This window comes from Coffea arabica, chromosome 2c (assembly GCF_036785885.1).
Source record: "Coffea arabica cultivar ET-39 chromosome 2c, Coffea Arabica ET-39 HiFi, whole genome shotgun sequence".
NCBI lineage: Eukaryota > Viridiplantae > Streptophyta > Magnoliopsida > Gentianales > Rubiaceae > Coffea > Coffea arabica.
In genome coordinates this window covers 23,402,237-23,426,916 of record NC_092312.1, presented here as the reverse complement: position 1 = coordinate 23,426,916, position 24,680 = coordinate 23,402,237, and the positions used below count along the sequence as shown (strand labels likewise).

General features: G+C 33.6%; 3 protein-coding genes and 1 long non-coding RNA gene across 6 annotated transcripts; 2 read left to right on the top strand and 2 right to left on the bottom strand.

The window, feature by feature from the left end:
• The first annotated feature begins 3,276 nt into the window (after nucleotides 1-3,276).
• On the top strand, nucleotides 3,277-3,933 carry LOC140035874 (uncharacterized). Its single transcript, XR_011839776.1, has 2 exons — nucleotides 3,277-3,627; nucleotides 3,753-3,933. It is a non-coding gene; the product is annotated as an uncharacterized lncRNA (long non-coding RNA).
• Nucleotides 3,934-6,538: 2,605 nt separating this feature from the next.
• LOC140035245 (putative casein kinase II subunit beta-4) lies at nucleotides 6,539-10,535 on the bottom strand. 3 transcript variants are annotated; one of them, XM_072075389.1, is made up of 6 exons: nucleotides 10,296-10,535; nucleotides 9,926-10,209; nucleotides 9,017-9,235; nucleotides 7,379-7,488; nucleotides 7,121-7,286; nucleotides 6,539-6,936 (listed from the first exon to the last, which is right to left on the bottom strand). In XM_072075389.1, exons 2-6 carry the CDS (start codon nucleotides 10,167-10,169, stop codon nucleotides 6,806-6,808), a joined length of 870 nt encoding a protein of 289 aa, XP_071931490.1. In that variant the 5' UTR covers nucleotides 10,170-10,209; nucleotides 10,296-10,535; the 3' UTR covers nucleotides 6,539-6,805. The 3 variants fall into 3 exon arrangements, with proteins under 3 accessions (XP_071931490.1, XP_071931489.1, XP_071931488.1); XM_072075388.1 differs by having other exon boundaries at nucleotides 10,449-10,526; XM_072075387.1 differs by having other exon boundaries at nucleotides 9,926-10,353.
• Nucleotides 10,536-14,589: 4,054 nt separating this feature from the next.
• LOC113729707 (zinc finger BED domain-containing protein DAYSLEEPER-like) lies at nucleotides 14,590-15,602 on the bottom strand. The gene is made up of 2 exons (XM_072076828.1): nucleotides 14,756-15,602; nucleotides 14,590-14,672 (listed from the first exon to the last, which is right to left on the bottom strand). The coding sequence occupies exons 1-2, from the start codon at nucleotides 15,600-15,602 to the stop codon at nucleotides 14,590-14,592; spliced, it is 930 nt and encodes a 309-aa protein (XP_071932929.1).
• A 4,593-nt stretch (nucleotides 15,603-20,195) lies between these two features.
• Nucleotides 20,196-24,564, top strand: LOC140035243 (cytochrome P450 714C2-like). Its single transcript, XM_072075383.1, has 5 exons — nucleotides 20,196-20,706; nucleotides 21,653-21,879; nucleotides 22,353-22,594; nucleotides 22,810-23,179; nucleotides 23,953-24,564. Exons 1-5 carry the CDS (start codon nucleotides 20,409-20,411, stop codon nucleotides 24,376-24,378), a joined length of 1,563 nt encoding a protein of 520 aa, XP_071931484.1. The 5' UTR covers nucleotides 20,196-20,408; the 3' UTR covers nucleotides 24,379-24,564.
• Nucleotides 24,565-24,680: the final 116 nt, after the last annotated feature.

The window sequence follows — 24,680 nt, the reverse complement described above, 5'->3', positions numbered from 1 at the left end:
CAGAAAACTACGTCAACCATACCAAAAAAAACGCATTGTTAATGTTCATATTCAAGAAAGAAGAATACATAGACAAAGTAATCTTGCATTATTTCTTGTCAGTAACCAACGTTTTTTATCCAAACCAAAGGAGGGTAAATAAATCTAATCAAGTCGAACGCTCTAGTATTTTAAACTTATTTAATGATTTTAACGAGTTTGAAGTTTTGTTCAATTTTAACTTATTTATGTGCCGAATTGAGTTTGAATGGGTTTTTTTTATTATTATCAAATTTAAAAGCTAATGAACATAAAAACACTATTCAAGTTTGGTTAGACTAATTGGCGAATCAAATTCGAACGAACTTTTATTAAACCGAGTTCGATTCAAATGTCGAATACTTTGATTTATCTTTCTTTCAATCCTATATACCCATATAATTATGAGACAACAAAATTATTATACACTTTTTTTCTGGGTGCAAAGACAAACCAAAAATTAATTAATGGTAATAAACTACTCGTATATATACTTATCAATTGCTTGAATAGTTGATATATCTTGCAAGTTGATTAAAAAGGTGCTGATTGATTTAGTATTAATACGAGAAAGATAATCCGACAAATTTAAGTTGTCAACGGATATACCAAAAGCATTTAGGTTGCAATAATTGAAGCATGAGAGCAATAGCAGGACAATTTTTATGTCTGTCCATTCACCTTTTAAGTTTCTTAAAGGTCCCTTTCTTGTTCACATAGGTCTCCACCTTTGCCTCGAGCCCATATGCACCACCCAACCTAAAACTAATGCATCAACGCTGAAGAATCAGCCAAAAACATGGGTGCCAAAAAGGATTGGACAGACAAGAAGATTGCACCAAAATCTATGCATTCGATCATCAAGTACTAAAAGCATAGACATCTTTTTTCCTTTCCCTATTTTTTTTTTTTTTTTGGTTTTTTAAATCAAGAAAAGGTAGGATGATTGCTTGGGAGAGCTCGGCTTGTTTCACTCATCATCATCCATGGTTTTTGATTCGGTTTTGCATCTATGTGCTAAAGCCTAAAGCCCAGAAAGGAAAAAAGGCGAATCGAAGGGGACTTTCCATGCATTTTCACGCCTATTTGCGGCCAACGTGCTCTTCTCTTGAGCAGCTTTTTCCTTTAATAACCGGAAAATTCATAGCAAAAGTGAAAGTTCTTTTTTTTTTTTTTTTTTTTTCAGTCCATTGAAGTAAGGGGTAAAAGTAGAAAAATAAAAAGTGAATTTTGACATTTGTTGTAGAAAATATGGACTATAATTGCTTCTTTTAACTCTGTGGAAAAGTAAAAACTGCATATACGAAATGGAGTATTAAGGTTGTGTTTGGATTGCATTTTCCGTCATTTTTCATGAAAAAATTACTGTAGCGATTTGATATATGTGAGGGAAAAAGGTGATAGAAAAATGTGATTACGGAAAACGACAATATTTTTCGACGGAAACAAGCAATCCAAGCAAGGCCAAATATTTGCTATGATTGGATATGTACTGAGTAGATCATACTTATTAACATATTAATTGTAGAACAGAAAATGATTAGCTCTTCAAGTCAACATTCTATTACAATAGAAAACAAGATACTACACAATCTTATGACAGATTTTCCTATAGCTAAAAAATTACTTGTGAACATTGTCTGATTAGGTTTATTCTGATTAGGCTTTTGAGGTTAATTCTGGGATTAGGTTTATAAAACAACAAAAGTCTGATTCAGGCTGTTGAAAAAAGACAAATTGCCTCAGGGTTGAAAGGGTATTGGGTGGTAGTATCCCACTTAGCAGCAGGTCCCCCCTATAGGTACATTTGTCCCACATCGGGGTTGGGGTTGGGTTTGGGTTGGGATATAAGTCCCTGGGATTGCCTCAAGAGTTGCCGGCTTTTGAGGTTAATTCTGGGATTAGGTTTATAAAACAACAAAAGTCTGATTCAGGCTGTTGAAAAAAAACATTGTAAGTAGGACTGCAGAGTTTTGGCCTAGTTTTATCAAAGTCGAATTTAAACTCGAGCTCGAACTCGAAAAAATAAAAAATAATTATTTTATTTATTAAAAATAAATAAAATATCTTTTACTTAATAAATAATAAAATATTAAGAATATATATATGTAATTTAGACTTTGTAGTTTTCCTTTTTCCTTTTTTCGATGCCGGTCCCTATTTGTGCTATTGAATGCTATAATCTAGTGATTGAAGCCACTAACAACAGATTGCACGATTCAAGAAATGGTCGGAGAGAAATTTGCAATAACCTGATGGAGAATATTAAGCACAATTGTAGTGAATATAGACCGAAGTAATTAGAAGTGCATATTATGTGACTTCAACGTATTATAATTGATAAGATTGTCCAAACAAATTCTAAACTACACAATCATGGAGGTGACAAGAAATTAAAAAAGAAAAGCTCTTTAAATCGCTATAGTATAAAAAAATTTTATATTTTTCATGAATACATTTTTTAATCACTTTTTTATCCTGCATACATACGTTAAATCATTACAATAAATTTTTTTTTTACAAAAAACTTTGTTGTTCGTGGTTACGCAGTGCATCGATCTCATTATTGTTAACCTTGAGAAAGTGAATGCGGCTACCTTTTATTGAACTCAAAAATTGAATAATCTGTTCCTTCAAAAAAAAAAAAATTGAACAATCTATCTTTGAGAGTCAAAGTTCAATCAATTTTTTTTTTTGGAAGAATACGAAAGATATCAATATGGTACAACAAGGCAAAAGGAAAGTAACGTAAGGTACTGCTACTCGATAAAAATATAAAAAGATCAACCCCTGAAAGGGATAGCAAGAAAATGATGATGTCGAGAGATAGCCCACTTGCTGTGAAGAGCATCTCATTTTTTAATTTTATTGTAGCGGTTCTATTCAGTTCAGATGACTTCTAATAATCTCAAACTCATATCTGCGCTGTCGATTTTGTTAAAATTGCAGCATTCACACATGGCCAGTAACTGATTGAATGGACCATTTGTTTTTTCCCTTTCCAATGATCCGTCTGATCGAGACTCGAAGTGTCATCTTCTGTGATAAATTCCTTCCTCCTCCTGCAGTTACTTGGGACAATTTACTTTGTTGGTTGATTGGATGGAAGAGGAAATTGATTGATGCAAGTAGCTGATTGCGGATTTGGGATGATGATTTTAGCCCGTACCAAACCCACAACAAATCAATGAACATTGTCGGCTTTTGCTTTCAACAACTGTTGCTGCTCGTCATACAAATAAGAAGGATGGATGATGAAGGAACTTTGTTTTGACTTTTGAAAGCTTTGATAATTGCTGGCCAATTAAATAGTAGGTGCAACTGATGAGTAGAGAGGATTATCTAATCCAATCCAATCCAAGATATTTGTCTAACTCAACCCTTTGGGATTGATGATGGTCGTGAGCTAAATGTTGAACCCAGATGGTTGATTTTTTTTTTTTTTTCTTTCTTTCTTTTGGTTACAACATGAGGAAGAGGGCCAAGGGGCAATTGTGAGGAAGGTGCAAATGGTGCACCGGATGAAAAACAGGCTCTTCAAAGATCAAAAGTTGACGTAGAAACTGATGGTTTAGCTCAGCATTTTTGACATTCAAGAAGAGCATCCAGGTTCCTTGTTAGTTGTTAGCATCACAAACATTTTTTTTTTTTATTTTCGTGTTGTTTTATGTTCTTTTGTTACGTTGAAAGTGGGAATTTAGTTGAATCTGAACACAACATGCCTTGATTTACAGTTTAACTGAGAGTTGCTGGTCAGATTGCATTTGTGGATTGCTGGTCAAATGTTTATGAAACAACTGTAACTGTCTCTATGGTCAAGGGCTTCTATCCTGACCTGGAATGATGTATGGTATCCTACACATTATTTCTGTTGTAATCCGAATAGAAAAACAGGTAGAACTGCTCTTCGGAAAACAGGCAACGCTCTAAATCATCCCATGCGTTTCAATCCGAATATTTATAAGCAATTCATAGAATCAAATACGGGAAAATCGTTAAAAATATTCATTACATTTTGTCAAATAAATTTTTGCGTCATTTACTTATAAAATATTAACTCTACGTCCCTTACAACTTCGAGGTAGTAAAATTTGATCTCAACTTGAGTTTTTGACTACTTTTTGATCTAAAATCATTATGTGATTCACATGCAATCATTTTTTTATATACAAAAAGGTCATATTTTACTTTTTAGTGACAAAAATGAATATGAATAGAGTCAATTCTCACTTTTTTTGGGGATAAATGAATATATTTTGCAGTAGATCTTACTTTTTGGGGGTGGGGGGTAAAAATAAATATGTATTGAGTTATTTATTTAACAATAAATGAGATCTAATGTTTTTGCCCCTAAAAATAATAATCATGTATAAGTCACATGATGATATCAAGGTAAAATTTGGTTAAAAATCTAGATTAGGACTAAATTTTGCCGATTTAATTTTGTAAGGAGCGTAAACTTACAATTTTAAAAAAGTGAGAGATAAAAAAAATTGGGAAAATCGTCCAAAACGTCCCTCACATTTTCTAAAATGACTTTTTTCGTCCCTCACTTTTAAAAGTGTAATTTTATGTCCCTTACATATTCACATTGGTCAAATTTAGTCCCTAACTAGGTTTCCAATCATTTTTTGGCCGAAATCCATCACGTGCAAGGCACGTGATCATTTTTTAAGGGTAAATTTGTCAAATTATATTTTACATAATCTAATCTATAGTCCTCCACATTTTATAAAACAAATTTTTTCGTCCCTCACATTTCATAAAATGATTTTTTCATCCCTCACATTACACAAAATGAATTTCTCCATCCCTCACATTTCAAAAAATGAATATTTCCATCCCTTACTAATTATGTGTGTAAGGGAAACCCTAAAAAAAAATATATGTGTGTGAATACATTTTTATTTAAACACATGTATATGTCTATTTGATTTTGCTTAATAATACGAATAGCATAAATATATGTATGTGTCTATTTAATTTCACTTAACAATATGAATACCATATATTATACGTGATCATTTGATTTTATCTGGTATTAGCTAGTAAAAAATCTTGCATTTATTGTCAAGTTGGTCAATAAAGCTATTTTCGGTCAAAATACAATAAGAATATGCAAATTAAGGTTCTATTGGTAAATATTAGTCATAATCATACAAAAAGAGAAGATAGCCCACAAGTTGGACCCAATTACACACATGTGTTTATGCTATTATTATTAAGTAAAATCAAATAGACATATACATGTGTTTAAAAAAAATGTATTCACACGCATAATTAGTAAGAAATGAAAAATTCATTTTTTGAAATGTGAGGGATAGATAAATTCATTTTGTGAAATGTGAGGGATGAAAAAAATTATTTTATAAAATGTAAGGGACGAAAAAATTTATTTTATAAAATGTGGAGGACTATAGATCAAATTATGTAAAATATAATTTGACAAATTCACCCTTAAAAAATGATCACGTGCCTTGCACATGATGGATTCCGGCCAAAAAATGATCGGAAACCTAGTTAGGGACTAAATTTGATCGATATGAATATGTAAGGGCATAAAATTACACTTTTAAAAGTGAGGGACGAAAAAAGTTATTTTATAAAATATGAGGGACGTTTTGGACGATTTTCCCAAAAAAATTTATTCAGTGAAATGTGAAAAACATTTTAAACAATTTTCCCATCAAACAATGCATCAAAAGTTGGATCAAGGGCCTCTATAGTGTAGGCACTAGTATAACTGATACAGAAATTAATACGACAAAAGGAAATATCACAACACAATTTTGGACACAAATTTCAACAAGAGAGAATTTTTTTTTTCTTTCTGACATTTTCTTACAGAAGTAAGAATTTACGCAAATAAACCTAATTCCCACAGTAACTTCAAAAGTCGGCAACTTTTAAAGTCCTGTGAGGGACTTATCTACCCAAACCCTTTCCCCTCCAATACTGATGTGGAATAGAAACCCCACATGGTGCCCTAACAAGAGAGAATATTTACTGTGCTTTTATTTGTTTTTGTGTTAATATCTACATCTATAGTTTTAGCGCCTATATTTATTTTTGTAGCGTCTAGACAGTATCCTGTGGCGACGGCAGGCGGTTCCTGATCCCCAACAGTTACGCATCACCGATCAACTAAAGGGTTTGGGGAGCTGAGGGCGTGGGGCCAGTCACCATAACATGATTCCACATTTCCAAATTGTAGCAGTTCCAATGTGATCTAAATCAAACAGGGCAATCGTCAAGCACAAAAACTCAAATCGTACCATTATTCCTATTTCTTTTCCATATTCATGCACATGTTTGAGGGAGCAAACAGTGTTGTCAGTCAGTGCGAGACCATCAATACATCAAATGAAATTACATAACGTAAAGCTTCAAAGAAACAATAAGGAGGCTCATATTTGTTGTTGTCAGGACCCTAGATATCAGCATTAACTGGTAGATGCCTCCATTGAGAAATTAAGATGCTTAATGCACATTAAGAAAGAACGGAGACAAACAAAGACGCTGCAATGAAAAGCATCTCCATCATTCTCACCCAAGAAAGCAATAAGATCACAAATGCTCTGTTAAATATAATGATAAAATTTACGGGACAAATTTGCTTGCCAGAAAGGTAGTAAATGCATTACATCAATAACTCAATTTGCACATATCGAGCCTGTTGCCCTTGACCCGACTCATTACCCCACAGCAACGTTGCGGAAGCAGCCAGTTGATAACCACTGCTGCCAGAGTCTGAGATCTGAAAGAAATAAAACATGTAACTTCTGCATCAGGGCCTGTGTATCTTGAAGCCAAAAACTCTGGGGACATAGCTCTGTACTGCTCTTTGTGGTTTGAGGTGTCCATATGTCATCAAGAAGAGATGAGGAAACGTTGTTCCAAAATAAGCACCATCGATATCTTGGATAGTTAAGAAAATAAATAATCTCCACAAGCCTAAAAGCATCATAAAACATCCTCTAATAGCCAACTCATGATCAGGTTAAGCATGATCCAATTTGTTCAATCCCAATGCAATTGCAGTATAACAGGAAACAATTTAAAAAATATATATATATATATATATGGCGCAAGAAAAGGATACTGCCTTGATATTTGGAACGCGGATAATATATATCTTCACACTTGGGGCAGTATATCTTCACTGTACTGGATCGTGGAATGTCCGACTGACCAACAGGGAGGCAGGGCTGCCCACAACAGTAAACCCTTGGGCATCTCCCAAAATCATAGTTTTTGTACTTCTCCAACTGAAAAAGGTATCAGCTCACTATTTAGCCAACATAACATATAATATGAAACTAAATAAATAAAGGCTTTTAACAAAATAAATTAACATTACCATTGAAGCCATTCCCTTACTAGTCAAAATGTACCGAACATGAATCAAACCGTACAACATCTCTGCTGCTGATTCCACCAGTTCATTCTGTTCTTCGGTAAACATGTCACCTACTCATTTTCACGGGATAGAGAAGATATTCCATGAACCAATTAGCTAAAACAGGACATATTTGAATTCTGCAATAACTAGTCTGGACGCAGTAATTAGAAGATAAATAGAAGCAAACAAAGGACATTCACAATCCCCAACTGTTGAACCGTCAAACAAATACAAATATATGGTTTGTTGTGAACATAGAACAATAACCAGAAAAGGGCACAGCCGATGACTCAGAAACATGAGAACACATGGACGCTGTGATCACACACACTAAAGAAAGAAGGCTAAATTAGGCAAACAAAACATGATTTTCCACTATTCCAAAAAACTATGTATATGGACATCTAAGCCTATGCCACTGGATAAATTCCAGCAAAAGTTCAAAAAGAAACGACTGTAGTAACGTAAAGAAAAGCGTCACAACATGCCAAAATTTCTATTATGAGACAACTTAGAGTAGAATCATGTGGAACATCTAGCACAATCTTCTCAATATAGTAAAAGTCCAATTCATACAGTATTTTAGAACGTGAAACAAAACCAACACACATCAGAAGCATTCATGCAGTTGCTTAAAACATAAGATCTGAGTGACACTTTTTTAGGCTTTCTTTCATAGGTTCATGAATATCAGAAGGGAGAAAAACCATGTTTTTCATCTTTGCTGGGTAAGTTGAAAGAAAGAAACAGAAAAAATAAGATAAAGAAAAGATTTAATATTCTTAAATAGAAAAACCACCCCGCACCAAAAAAAAGAGGATTTTCTGCCATCACTCAAACTAGGCCATCCCATATAATTCACTAGAGGATGATAATCTATGAGTCATTCTAACAAAAATTGGTTTTTCTAGGCTTGTACTCCTCGTTATTGCAATGCTATTATATGAACTGATAAGATACAGAAAAAGCTAACACCATTGGTTTACATAAAATAAACGACCAAATGATAACTCGTTATCCTATGGTCATCCATGAAGTCAAGCAATCCACTATAATGAAACCATACAGATGTCATTCAGTGAATAAAAAACCAGAATATCACAAGGATGAAAGTGAAACATTGGATAGCCTAGTAGGATCATTATTCAAAGCTTCAAGTCCAGATAAAGTTTCAACAATTTCTTCCCAAACTTGAAAGGTTTTAGACCTTGAAATTAAATAAAAAAACCTCTACTTAATTCCTGAAATTCATGTCAATCTTTCCCTATACCAAAAGTAGAGACAAAATTCCAAGTTCACAACTTTATATCTTAGAGCCTACGATAATAAAACTAAACTAGAAACTTTGATTCTCTTATCATTTTTAATATCTTTCTGCACCATTTTCCAGGACAGGTTATCAAAAAGAAGCAAACTCCCCTCTACTTTATTTTATCGGAACATCAGCATAAGAAAAATATTTTACAACCCAAATACATCTTGATCTACATAATCTGGTTCCATGACAAGTCATGACTAGCACTAACTCCTTGAACAGTATAGAAAAATGTTCCAAAGACTCATTCAGAAGTACATATAAAAAATGAAAACACTTACCATGAGAGGAGTCTACATCCAAAATTAGGTCAAGTGCATAATCATAGTATGGAACTTGACTGCTCAACCCACAAAGATTGAAGTCGTCCTGAATATATTCATCATCAACTTCACAAAAAAATTCGTTTCCTCGCAAGTTGCAAAACCATGAAATCCAAGATGTATCATCCCCTTCAGAACCACTAACATCAGACTCCTCACTATCTGTATCCGATTCATCTGAAAAAAATGCGATGCCATGAAAAAAACACGACTCAGAATGTAAAATCACATGGAAACGCACAAATTCCCAATCAAGAGAGCAAAAGATGAATCAAATGACCAACCACATCACTTAAAGTTCGCTAAGGCGCAAACATCACCCTGATTTTTCACTTTTCTCAGATAGTAGTAGAACACGGAGAGAGTCTTTTGGGGAATGAGACACATACAACAGCTGTGAAAGGTTGGAAGCATAAAACAACCAAGCACTAAGAATCTAACAAAGTTGAAGTAGAAAGTACACTTTGTGTATCCAAAAAAGGATATGCTCAAAATTTGATTCTAGCCATCAACCATCCAGAGTTACTGTCAACATTAGTGATGGTTACTTTCAAGTGAATGAATCATAAACTCATTTCACTTTGTTAAGAGCCCTTTAAAACTAAGTAGCTAAATCCCCATTATCCTCTTCAAATCCTCTCAAAAGGAATCATCAATTTGGAACAGACGCTTGAATTATCCTAATTGCACTCTTTAACGGGTATAACGTTCCCACCTCTTCGAAAGAATATTTGTTTAATATAATGTCAATAAACTTAAATTATGTCCATCTACAGCACGTGATATATTAAATTTGTACCTTACATTTCCAAAACAAACTAGAAATCGTTGAAAAAAAATTAAAATGCACACTTCCAGGAAACTAACCATCAGAAGCTTTAATCTTGTTGGAAGTGAGAGTAGACGTGGAGCGAGTATCACGATGGTCCAGCTGCTGATGCAACTTTCCCGAGCCGCCACCCATACCAGCGGATGTGGATGGCACGGCTGCCACCCCAGCTGAAGATTTATCCTTTAATCCCCTAGATGTCGAAGGAGAGGACTTCTCCAAGTGTTTATCCAACGCATCGTTTATTCGCTTCCGATCCAACGACGACGACGGTCCTCCCATGATCTCCGCCTTCGATGCTCCTCCACCTCCGCCTCGATCCCTATACATAACTTAATTATCAATTTTCACGCTCCAAATATCGATTTCAATATATACAAACAAGTCTTTTCGTATATGTCTGTGTACCAATCTTTGTATTGGTAAATTCAGGAAATTGGGGAGGAAAACTGGGAAAGAGAAATAAAGTGGTAGAAATCCCAGAAAATGAACCCTAGATTGAGAAGAAATTTGAGAAATATCTGGAAAAAGACGGAAATAGTTAGGGTTTCGTCTATCTACATCGAGAGAGAGGACCCGCGCTGTGGGGTTGGGGTGGGTTGGGCATGGATACGGGTGGACGGGACAGAGAACTGGAGGACCTGTGGTTTCTCTCTCCTCTCAGTTTTACTCTTTTAGATCTTTTGAATTTTGGGTAAATTTCACTTTGCATCCTTAGGTTTCGCTTAATCTCGATTTGCTCCCTCATAGTTAAAAGTTTTGGACACATTTGCCTACATTTGGTTGGTTTGAAACTTTGAATATGATAAGATATTTCTTATCGTTTCGAAAGAAAGAAAAAAAAAGAAGAATATGATAAGATATTTCAGACTATATCATCGTAATAATTCTTAAGAAAGATAATTTTAAAATTACTTTTTGTTGAATATTTTAGTGATGATATACACTCCCATTGTGGTTAGCATCTTTGGAAAAGTTTTCAACATAAGGTGATAAAAAAGATGTAAGGGTGACAGTTAAGGAAAAATTATTATTTTTTAAATACAGAGGGGCCAAATCCACAATCCTCAAATCTAAATTTGTACTTTTGATATTAAAAGTTGTATGAAATGTAGACCTAAGAAGAAAGAGTGTTGATTTAGCATTTTCCTTTTTTAGGTGTTCGATGGATTTGTTAACTCATTATTCAAGAAAAAATAATAGCGTATAAGAAATCTAGAAGTGATAAAACTATGAAAATAAAGATAATAACAGATGTTGTGATGGATGAATTCTAGTTTTTTAATCTTTATATCGCTTCTATGTTTGTGATGGATGAATTCTATTTTTTTTTTATCTTTATATCACTTCTATGTTTTTTATAGGTTGTTTGAATCACAAAATTTTTATTATTTTATTAATTAAAATTTAAATATCAATACTACTAGTTTAATTACCTTCAGTTTTTGCCCTTATTTCCCTCTAAGGAGTCCATATAGATTGTGGAGTTATAAAGATTATAAGACACAATTGTGAAGAGATAAATGAAAATAGTTTTGTATTTACTTTCTCAATTGGTAGACTTGATTGCCGTGAAAGATTAGATATGAAAATTTTTATTTTTTTCTTTATTATAAATGAAAAATTTTAACTCTGACATCTTTGATTTACACTCTTTTCCTCGTACCATCCAACCAACCACTTCTATGGGTATTAAAGCCCTCAATGAGAATCATTATTATCTTTGCAATACGTGGAAATAGTACAAAATAGTGAGATATTTTAGGCAAACCATCATGTCTATATTCAAGTGTTCAAGCGTCATAGGGGCAATGTAAGATTAAGTAAATTTAGGGGGTAAAATACAAATATGCTTCTGTTTCTCGCAATTCTGGTGTTTTTTTTTTTCAAAATACTCCTCATTTCTTTTTATAAGCAATTTTTTTATTTGGTGAAGTTCAAATTTGTACCCTCTGTTTATATTTCTATTTTTTCCCATTTATCCAACATTTTTTTTAACCCTTATGGTCCTTATTCTTCATCTTAAAGACAAATTGTGTTTTAAATATAGTAGAAATTAATATTTGGAATGAAAGATAAAAGTTTAGAATGTGTGGTTATCGTATAGTGTTAAATCAAAATGCCTAATCAACAACCAAACATTGTTTGAATAACAATAGATTAAGGAGAAAGTAATATTGTAATAATTAAGAAATACGAATATTCATTTTGATTTGGATATTGAAGTTTAAGCAACAAAAACATATAATCGAATTACTTTAACTTGTTGTCAAGTAGCTAAATGAACATTTTTTATTTATATTTTGAGATAATTAATAAAATTGGAGCTGGCATCTCCTCCTGTATATACATCCCCCCCCCCCCCCACAAAAAAACCACAAAAAAGAAAAGAGTAACCAAAAGAACTTGATTACGAGGCTTCCAATTTGTACTCTCACTTCAACATGTAAACACAAACCCTCACACAATTTCTTTCCTTTCTTTTGTTTATAAACAATGATATTAATGTAAAAATTCAATCATGGAATGCAAACCATGTGGTTTGTTTGGATAGGAGTTTATTTGGATGATTTATTTGAGATAATTACTGTAATACTTTTTATGATGTGACGTATGTGAGATAAAAAGATAATTAAAAAAATAAAATGGTAATTAGAATTTGTAAAACAAATTATTTTATTTAAAATCATCTCAATCCAATTTGGCCCGTTGCTTATACGCATTGGTCCATATAGACATTATTGTTATCCTCAACTAAGGTGAACGACAAATAAAACTAATAGACTTGAGACTCTTTTCCCCTCAATAGAGACTTGACTTGAATTTGGCTATGTTTAAATTAATTCAATCTTTTTCTATCTTGGTTTATGAACTTGCCTAGTAGATGAATGGGGTTTAATAATGTGATTCTTGTGTGGAAACAATGGCATGTTAGTGGATGGATTAATCAAAGTGATGGCCATCTGCAAATGACGTGGCTAAGGGAATATAACATGATTCCTGAACAATTTTGATCCCTTTTCGAACATCCGGCATAAGGTAGTGCAGTCTAACATGGGTGTATAAGGGGGTTCAACATTAGAGGTGGCAAAATGGGTGATTTGGGCGGGTTTGGGTTAGATAAAATGAGTAATGGGTATAAATGAGTCAATCCATTTATATCCATTTAATTAGATAGATATAAATGGGTAAGTCAAAAAATGAGTTGGGTAATTGAATTATCCATTCATAACCCATTTATTCTAATTTTTTACAAACTCATATAAATTCATTTTGTAAACTAAATTATCAATTTATACCATTTTACACCCATCATTAATTTTAAATATTTACTTATTATGCCAAATAAGTCTAATTATCAATTTTTTTCCATCCGCATGCTATGTTGTAAAATTACATATTATTTAATAATTGAACAATGAGAATCTAAAAATTTGGACTAAATAATATGAAAGTTAACATAAAAATTTAATTCAAAACTTTGAACCCCTAGTATTTTTTCATGTATAAATTTAAAATTTCATTTTAAAAAGGTAAGAAAGGAGGCTAAAATTTGTCATAAATTAGTAATGCTAAAAAATGATCAAATTAATAAATTACGAGGAAATAAAGCGATAAGACAAAACCAACAAATAAATATAATAAATAAAACAAAAATAGTTAACATAAAAAATAGTTAAAAATCCTGATGAGGATTAGCGATCACTTCATTTAGCATACAGACAAAGATAAATTTTCAACAAATTGGAATAACTGATAGAACAGTGAAAGGTTACATGGCCAAAACTTGCCAATACCAGAATAAACAATAGCTACTTGAATTCCCACAAATTGGTAAACGAAATAAATACACTTACAATCCATGAAAATTTTACAAGTTAATACTCCTACCAAGGATTGTAACAAAAAAACTGGTAGCAGAAGCAGAATAAGTAAATGGAAATGATAGTACTTCAAATTTGCAACAAAAAATCCTCTTCTCAGTTTTCAAAATCCAGGTGAAGCCAACTCTATCAAAATACTTAACAAGCACTCAGCTTCTCAAGCTTCGTACAACTGCATAGCATAAAACTCCTCTAGCTCACTGCTGGATTCCGCCAACAAGTTTGCTGTTGGCTCAACACAAAATAGAGAAGATTCCTGGCAACCAGAACCAAATTCAAAGTTCTGTTTTTTGCTACTTAAATTTCATCTAGACAGAAACATAAAATTCTTTTCACCACATTTCTAACAATCTCCATATATCAAGACAGTCAACAAAACAAAAATTTGCAGTCAGGCTCAGAATTGTGAAGTGTGAACGGACAGGGAAGGGATGATACTGCAAAAGTCAACTTTAATCTACTAGCATATTTCCTTGTGAAGCTAAACAGACCTTACAAACAAACATCAGAAAATCCTTTTCATTCTAAATCATCAATTCCAACGCAATAATTAAAAGCTTAAACAAAAGATAAATGCTCCTAGCCTTCCTGCCTAACTTACTACCAAATGATACAATACAAGCATGAAATGGTACCCTAAGCTCACACAGATTGTTCTTTCACTCCCATGCGGTACAAAATATTAATTCAATGGTGTGACATTTTCCTCTAGAATATGCTTTAAGGATAACCAAAATAATTCAATGGCTCAGAAGGTGACTTTCCAACAAAAAATTTCTGGAGCTTCTTGTTGTGATGATCATAAGAATACAGCTTACCTAAACATGAAGGTTAGTAAGTTTAGCAACTAAAGGTGCAAAGTCAATACTCAGTCTTTCTCTATCTTCTTCATCTTCAGAAGCTGAAATCAAAAGTAAAGTTCAATAAGTGACTAAAAAAGTAAAATACAAGATCATGTGCACAAAAAGGTTAAGTATAACATACCTGTTACTCCATATAACCAGTCCCTAGTACATAACAAGACCTCCATATTTTCTGGTAGGAGTGAAGTACGAAATTTACCCACAATTCTACCACCAATACTGAAAGTTGATTCCGAGGCCATTGTAGTGATAGGAATACTTAAAATATCCCGTGCCATCAAAGAAAGAATAGGGTACCGATTTTTGTCTTCCTTCCAAAAATTGAGAACATCCAATTCTTCAGTTAAAAGGAGTCGAGTATCATCCAAATAAGAGTCTACTTGTGACTTATTCCTCTTGTTTGCATGTTGTCGACTCTCAAATTCAACAAAATCATCATTGTCATGGCCCAAATCACCACCAGAGCAGCCTGCTATTGATCCATCTAGCAAATCACCATCAAAAGTATTCTCATACTCCTCAAATAGTAAATAAAATTTATCCCGAACTTCCTTAGCACGTTCTTCATAATCAAAAGGATACAGCTTCTTAAAAGCATACACCACATAATCCATTTTGAAGCGCGGATCCAAAATGATAGCAAAACTCAAAACCAAGCTATAACATTCCCAGTACTTCTCAAATTTCAGTTTCATTTGCTTGGCCATTTCACTCACTTCAATGTCTAAATTATTGATCTCTTCCGTGATAACTTTTTGAATTTTCCAGACACCATGAAAATACAAATTTGCAGTTGGATAGTTAGTCCCTGAAAAAAGGGTGGTCAGGTCGTAACAAGGCCTCAGCAGTGTTGTAAATTTCTGCACCCTAAGCCATTCTTCTTCAGTTGGGTAAAATCTACTGAAGCTGCGATCAACCACGTGCAACTGATGAAAGGCAAGCTTGTATTCAAGTGCACTATCCAGCATCACAAATGTAGAGTTCCATCTGGTTGGGACATCTTGATGCACCCTCTTATTGCATGGCAAAGAAACTTGAACAATACACTTTGCAAATTGATAGTCGACTTTATTAATCCCAATTTGGAGCCTGGGATGATCCAGTGGACAAAAAACAACATGCCCTGAAAATCTGTACTATTGAATAAATAAGAGGAACTTCAGCAAATAAAAGAAGATTGCCAAGTTAACTGATACTCATCTAACAGACAATATACTGCTGTAGTGGTGCTAAAGTTGATGCCTAAGAAATGATTTTATTTTTTATTGATGCTTTTTGAGAGCCACCGTAAGCGTTATAATTTTTGGGACATGCCCTGATAAATGGTGTTGTTGACCGAAACTGAATCTATCCAAACTTTTATCCACATAAAAAAATTGGAAAAGAAAAGGTTGCAGCCTGAAAGCAATCCCAAAATTATTAATTAACTGCCGGAGAAAACTACAAATGAAGAATTATTTCTGATTGGAGCAAGAAAATGCTAGTCCTCCTTTCTTCCAAATAATACATCTTGGTGCCAAACAAAGACGATCCCCTTAAACAAAAGGAGAGGAATTGAGGAATTGAAAAAAAAAAAAAAAAAAAAAAAAAAGCGCCGCCCAATCTTGTGTGACATCAACTCTTAGGCTGTGATTCCTCGAGATTCATGATTGTACAAAGGGATAGGCTCACAGCCAACTACTTAGATGCTCTCTCGTTTTCAACCCAATTGTTAATCCTCCGACACCATGCTGGAAATTGGTAGTCACTACCTCACTGGTGGCCTGCCAAATCGATCTCTTGTCTTGCATCATTTGGTTGATAAGTGCATGTTTGTTTGAAGTTAGTTTAATTATGGAAAGATTAGGAAATTGGCCTGTCCAGACTGTTGTGCCCATAATAGCAGTTGATTGATATTCGACGAAAACAAGTGAAAACACGCAACTGTCACGATCGAAGAAGCTTCCGAAATTTCTAAAAATTGATCGTAATTATTTGGTCACAAGAATGATGGCTTCTTAGAATTAGGGAAATGGATTAGGCTTCTTATCGTGGGAAATCTTGTTTGTGGATCTCTTTAACTTCCAAAGGCATATCGTTTGACATAGGAGACATGGTACGTGTGTGAAATGCTGCAGTGATGCTTGACATAACGTGGTAAAATAGATGTCATGAATTGAATGTAGACATGTCGATGCTGGAACTAGATTTTAAGAGGCTTTATCACAGCTGTGTAATGTTTTATTAACTCTTTTTGTGCATAGACCTTTCATTTATCGTACGCATATTTTTCTCCTCCTTATATATAGTACATTTTTCTTTTTGGTAGAAAAAAGTTTGAGTGGTCTTATTTTTATATAACTAGTCTAAAAATCCGTGCTACGCACGGTGATAAAGAATGTTACAAAAAAAAAATTAAATAGTTATAGGAATACATAACACATAGAAATTTAATAAATAATAGCTTAACCTATAAAATATCAAACAATTTTTAGCTACACCTACCATCTTCGTGCTCCATAAATCCCACCATTTCTTTGCTACAAATTAAAAAACATATATAATTTTTAGCTACCGTCTACCTAGTAAAAACATGCATTACAAAAAAAAAAAAAATTTAATGGCATAACACATAAAACATGTCATATTAAATTGTAATAGATCTAAAACCAAATTATATTTGCTAAATGCCAATTTATTTCGCAACCATCATATAAAAAATTCAAAAAGTATTTGTCAAAATGTTAATTTATTTCTTAATCATCATGTCCATTACATTTGGCATAAAATCCATACAGTATCGAATGCTTTCAAGATGAATAAAAAAAATAAGAATAATTATATTCAAGGTGACATACAACTTAAACGACAGACACAAATTAAAAAAATATTTTATAAATTCTTTTGTTTGTGTCTATCATTTAAAAATGTCATGCTTTTTAGTCATTGTGTTAGGTGGCCTTAAAATATAATTATGAAGGCTTTATTTTATATGATTTTAATTTTAAATTTCAAAATCTCTGTTTGTTTATTTGGCCCAAAAATATTAAGTACTACATGAATTTACAATTTTCAATATGGCCTCATATTTTGTAAATTAAGAATCTAATGCTTAAACTATATACAACTTAAGTAGTAGAACATTAGTGAATAGAGGTGAGTAAAATTTTTTTATGAAGATATAGAGTAAAATGGAAAATAAAAGCATGCACAGTACATAAAAATTGATAAAAGTATTTTTATAATTTAATTTTCATAAAAAACCTTATGCCATCAATACACTATAATGTATAGAAAGTAAATTTATTACAACTAATTACATGTATAAACTTCACTTTTGTGACAAATTCTTAAGAAAAAATATTGTTTATAATCTTGTATTTGAATTTCACTTGATGTAAGAATAAAAATTACATTCTTCTTTTAGTGAAAACCCCTTTTTCTGGTTTGGTATTCTCTATCGCAAATAACCTTTTATATAAAAATAATAAAAGGTTCATCTATTTCTTGTGCAACCAAATTTCGACTATTGGTTGACTAAGTTTTTATATTTTTATTCTGTTTGTTACTTTGGATAGCAAAATCGAAAAACTTGTGCAGTTGTTGTTTCATTTACTAAATTTATTAGCCATTTCTAAGTATGTGTGTATATATATGTATATATGTATATATATATATATATATATATATTTGGATTGTGTATTTTTTAGAAAAGGGAATTTTAGGAGCTTTTTCAAAGGGTCTGGAACAAAAATTGCATGAAGAATCTATAGATGTATAGAGATACAGATGACAATATGTAAAACCTTTTTCTAGGCATTTGTCTAGATAATCTCATGATCAGAAAACAAAAATAATACATGTAGAAACAAAAATGTATCTTAGAGATAAAAAAAAGAATTCACAATAGTAATTTAAAATTAGTATAATACATGATATGAGCGCAGAAGCAAACTTGGGATCTTAGAGGACACATTGCAAGATCGATGGAGTCTAACCCAAACTTGGACCACTCAAGGATAGATTCAACGGTAGAGGACGTTACACTTAAGTATGTGTGCTTGATTGATAAGTCAAGAAAACCACCTAGAATCAACTCTAGGAAGTTCAAACTAGTTTTCACAAGCTAAAGGAATTTGCTTCAACGGAAGACGAAATTCTAGAATTTTATTAATAATATCACAAAAACTAAATGTAAACAATGACTTGAGACTATTTATAGCCTTGACTAAGACCTAATAAAGCTTGGAAACGCTCAGTGGAGCGCATCTTCAATTGCATTTTTAATTATAAGCAACACTTTAGTAGTCTTGCAAGGATCTTTCAGCTCAAACCCTTCAATGAGCGGTTTCTCTTGGGCTTGGACGGCATGAACCAAAGCTTGAAACGATTCCTTGAATCTCTTAACTCGTGCTCGTGTCACTGGGTCTTGAGGCATCTTCACAGGGTCTACTTGAACACCATGGGTCTCGTGTTCAACCGCATCAATACATAAAGAAAAATACATGTGGATCAGAAAACCCCTTTTTCCTTCAATGCTAGAGTCATGTGTATTATTAAGATTTGCAATAATTTAAATTTTGAAATGATGAGAATATAGCCCACAATCAAGACTTTGATTGAAATCAACTCATTATATTTTATGAATTAAAATACATAGAAAAGCTACGAATGAGGAATTGGCATTACATTTTTTGAATTAAAATAAATAAAAAATCTACGAAAAAGGAATTGAGAATTTGGAAGTCAAGGAAAGCTTTTAACTGAAAAATTCTTCTTCAATTTATACAGATATAGTTATAGATTGCTGTTTTGCCTACAGCTATTTTCTCCTCAATAAAACAAACCCGCTTGCCCAAATAAAAAGAAAAATAAGAGAAAAAGGTAAGAATACAAAAAAAGAAAAATTTAGAATTCCATTTTTTTAGAGTAAATCATTTATATATTGACAGTGTATATACTAGCGAGTTTAGATATATGCTACATATACAAATTTTGATGTTCAAATTCAAATTTAGGTGATGTGATATTTATCAACAATATATACACTGATACTGTAGGAAAAATTAATCTTTTTTCTAATCCTGCATTGCTTCTTTGGTAGTAAATTAGTGATACTCCCTCCATCTCACTTTGATAGTTTTGATTTTGTTCTCACATAGTTTGAGAAAAATTAGTTAACATTGTTGGAAAAGTAAATTTAACTTATTGTTTTTCTAAAATACCCTTACATTAACATTAGGATATCACTAATCACTTATTTATATTAATTACAACAATAATAATGACGGTATATTGCACCACATATATCAAAGTAATTATTGGTGGAAAAATTGACTGTATTAAATAAGATAAGCTACATTTAATGGTAATAAGTTATATTAAATAAGAGTATTTTAGATAAATTAAAAGTTAACTATATTTTTTAATTAAAAAATAAATTACGATTTGGACGTATCAAAAAAGGAAAATAAGATTATTAAAGTGGAACCACGAATTACTTGTTTTAGCATAAGAATTTCCACCATAGATAGACTTTCGTAGTATATAGATACATGCACTTGTCAATTGTAAAGACCCCTTGCGTATTTATACTTTGTCTTGATCCTTTCAAGAATCAAGGGTGCCTAATTCCCAAAGATGCGCTATAAAAAACCTATGCACTTCCTACCAGACCGTTAAAGTTTCCAAAAGGAATCCAATCCCAAGAAGCACAAACTGTCAAGGGGGAAGGGGGTAACAAAAAGGGCGAGGGTAACCAAAGGGGAGGTGAAAGATCAGAAAAGAGCAAGGAGATGGAAGAGGAGCAATCTCTCACAATAAAGGTCATTTCATCAATGGTGTTTGCAGCAGCTTTGGTTCTGCTGGGACAACTCTACCATGCCTTGGTGCTCAAGCCCAAACGAATCCGATCAAAGCTGAGAAGACAAGGGATAAAAGGGCCTTCACCAGTTTTTTTCTACGGAAACATCCCTGAAATGAAAAGTATTCACCTTCAAACCCGTTCCATGGCTGCGACAAACAGTGATGAACTGTCTCATGCTTGGCCTGCCGCTGTATTCCCACATCTTCAGCAGTGGCGAAATGAATACGGTACTTCATGTAAATTTTTAGCTTTATTTCTACTGCATTTATGTTCTTCTTGTATTAAATTTTCTGAAAAGAAGTCAAGTTTGAGCATTGAAAATATTATAGTTTATCGGTTCATGTTTCTGCCATTGTTGCAGAAGCAGAACACTACAAAGTTTTGAGTCAACCTTCTTCTTTTCTATTCATTTCTTTTGTCTTGCTTTGTCACATGTGGGCACTGGACAGCTAAGGGCAATTTCCTTTTCAACTCGTGTGAAGACAAACATGTTTAAAAGCAAGAAATGCTATTATAATCCATTTTGATTAAAGGATTGATAGCGCACAATGCTGCTCTGTCCTGTATTAGAGAATTATTTCATGATTTACTCTCTTAATGGAATCGTGACTTGCCAATGCACAAGGATGGGTTGGTTCCAACATTTTAATATTTACACTTATTTGGAGATAGTATTAATATCTCTTGTGGACAATAATAGGCTGTTTGGTGATCATCTTCGTCTCAAAGGTTTTGCCATCAGCGGTGCAGAATTGATGTTTTCCATATTCCCAAAGTTCTTCAGGAAGGATGGCAACTTGATATATTCAGGATTGTTTCCCAAAAAAAAAAAAAAAAAGAAAAAAAAAAGAAAGAAAGAGAAGGAAATATGTATTTGGACCGGGAATGCGGTGTGAAAGCATCACCACAAGACAATCAAAAAATTCAACTTTTCGTTTCTTTTTTTTTTTTTTTTTTCCAGTTGGGATTATCCGGGTCTACACCCGACTAGTTCCCCAACCCTGAGGAGAGTGGGCCCCACTGATCCTCAGGAAATTACGCCGGATTGCTGAGCTCGAGATCGAACTCAGGCCGTCTCACCCTAATTAGGGCTACATGATCACACGAGCAACCCGTCGGGGGCTCAACTTTTCGTTTCTTTGCTTTGAGACAAAATTTTTGCTACTGTTGCAGGACCAATATTCTTGTATTCTACTGGAAGCATTCAAACACTTTGCATCATGGACCCAGAAATGGCGAAGGAAGTGAGCCTTTGGAACTCCTCAAATTTGGGGAAACCCTCTTATATATCTAGAGATTATAGCCCTCTGTTTGGTCAAGGCATTTTTTCATCAAACGGCCCTTACTGGACTTTCCAAAGGAAGATAATTGCTTCTGAATTCTACCTCGACAAGGTCAAGGTAAATGGTTACTCTTTTCTGCAATATGTAGTTTCCACTTTCCACCGCACATTTAATCTGTTTGCCGTTAAAACAATGTTCGACATAGAAAAATATCTCATAAAGCATGAAAGGACAAAGAAATCGAAAAGCAGAAGCACTATTCAATTGGCAAGTCTCATACATGGAGTCATTGAATTGTACAATTTTTCATGGCTATCATTCTTGTTAACCCTGTTGTGTCCAAATCTTAGGCTGGATCTTGCAGTCCGCAATGATAATTCGAACGAGTAAATACTATTTAGAAAAAAAAAAAAAATCTGAATCTGGCAAATCCAAGTCGTTTGATTTTAAGTTTCCACCAACCACTTGTGAGCCCACCTTTGAACTTCATCAGCGGATATAGCTGAAAATATTGTCCATTGTTTGCCTGACGCTTTACCATACTGAGAATTACATCAAATGTTTCATCATTAGCATAATTTTACCTGAAGGACATGGTAAGCCTCATGGTTGATACCACCTCCACAATCTTACAATCATGGGAGACCAGGACTAAAGATCAACGGGGAGATGTTGAAATTAGAGTTGATGAGGATTTGACAAGCCTATCAGCAGACATAATCTCGAGAGCTTGCTTCGGGAGCAGCTACTCCCAGGGGGAAAAGATATTCTTAAAGCTTCACACTCTTCAAAAGATCATGTCAAAGGGGCTTATTGGAGTCCCAGGGTTAAGGTTAGTGCAACTCATTAAAAAAAGAAACGACAACATTTCTTTTGACACCCTTCAAGGATCAAGCAACAGTTTCATCTATTCCATGATCACTTATGTAACCTGCTTCATGTAGAATCTTCAATGTTTAGAGCCAACTTGCAATCTGGTACTTCTTGTAGGTCATCTTTGAACAATCTATGTCCAAAATATTGATGATGACAGAATAAACATGACAGGTATGTTCCCAGCAAACATAACCGAGATATGTGGCGATTGAAGGAAGAGATAGATTCCATGATATTAGAAGTGGTAAAAACGAGAACTGAAACTGCGCACCATAAAGACCTTCTACAACTGATACTTGATGCCGCTAAGAGCGAAGGGGACAAGAGCCACTTTACCAGTGATTTTGCCACCAATAAGTTCATAATTGATAACTGCAAGAGTATTTACTTTGCGGGGCATGAGACCACGGCCACCTCAGCATCCTGGTGTTTGATGTTATTGGCTGCACATCCAGACTGGCAAGCTCGTGTTCGTGGAGAAGTGCTTGAAGTTTGCGGACACAATCCTCCGGATGCAGATAAGTTTCGAAGCATGAAAATGGTATATGTGATGGTCAAAAAAATCTCCTTAAGTTTCTGACCTTAGTAACTGGATAAAAGCGTCTGTGACATTTCCATCAGAATATACTCATAAAATAACTCACAAAAACAAAAATGGGTTAGGCATGCTAAAATAAGTGAATTAATCTCAAATACTTTATTTCAGCTTTTCTATCAAATAAATGATTGTTCTTTCCAATAATCACATATTTCAGTGTTGGAAAGAACTGTTTAAAGGATCAGAAAGTTGCTTTTTATCTCAAAAGATTTGACACATTGAAGTGTTGCGCAAAAGCAACTCACGGGAAGCTTTATAAAATCCATTTTTTCATCTTAGATTTGTTTGAATACAAACACAGTGATAAAACACAGACAAGAATGAAACAACAAATTTTCGTTTAAGAAATGTTTAAAAATCATAGAATGAAACTAATCAATATCCGAACAGGACATAGTTCATTTCCTTCATCAAGAGTAGTTTTCTTTTAACAAAGTCAATAATCAATAGAATTGAAGTAATCAAGGATTCGAAAAGGACATATAGACAACTTCCCAAATGGTAGAACTGAGATTAGGCTCAATATGCAACCAATCTATATGCTTGGTACAGGGAAAAATAAGTTAAAATATGATGTTCATTCTACTACTGAATTTGCTCCAGGAAGACTTCCATCTCAAAGACAACAACCATTAATCGTTTTTCAGACATTATTTCACGGACAATTGGTGCATTTTAGCACCTACTTGACTTTACCAATTTTTTCATTTTGGCAGCTCAACATGGTAATTCAGGAGGCACTACGTCTTTACCCACCATCGGCTTTTTTGGTAAGAGAAGCCTTACAAGACAAAAATTTGAAAGGCATACGAATTTCGAAAGGCTGCAACATTCAGATTCCTATAGCATTTTTACACCAACAACCTGAACTATGGGGACGAGATGCACGTAGGTTCAAACCAGAAAGGTTTGCAGATGGAACAGCAAGAGCTTGTAAAGTTCCACAAGCTTATATGCCATTTGGAGCTGGGTCTCGCGTTTGTGTAGGTCACCACTTTGCAATGGCAGAATTGAAGGTGATCTTATCCCTTGTTCTCTCAAGGTTCAGTTTCTCCTTGTCACCAACATATTGCCACTCCCCTGCCTTTCAACTAGTCATAAAGCCTCAGCATGGGGTTAAGCTTCATGTTAGAAGACTGTAAAGAACATTTCAAAGTGCAGTGTTATCCTAGGGAAGTGGAGTGTTATTATGTTGTGATGTAGATATGCAGCTATTGTTCCTGTTCAGAAGTTTGGAAATCTCTGCTCCTGACTTGAAGAATATTGTGGAACACGAGCTGAAAAGGCTTTATCTCTTCCCAGAACAAAGACGAACCAAATTTAACCCATGGAGCTTAAATCTTCCAGCGTTGTCATTATTCTCATATAATGTATTGTAAAGCAGGTTTTATTTACCTGTTTCATATTCCCTGATAAGGCAGAAAAGAATCTTCTAAGAACCAAA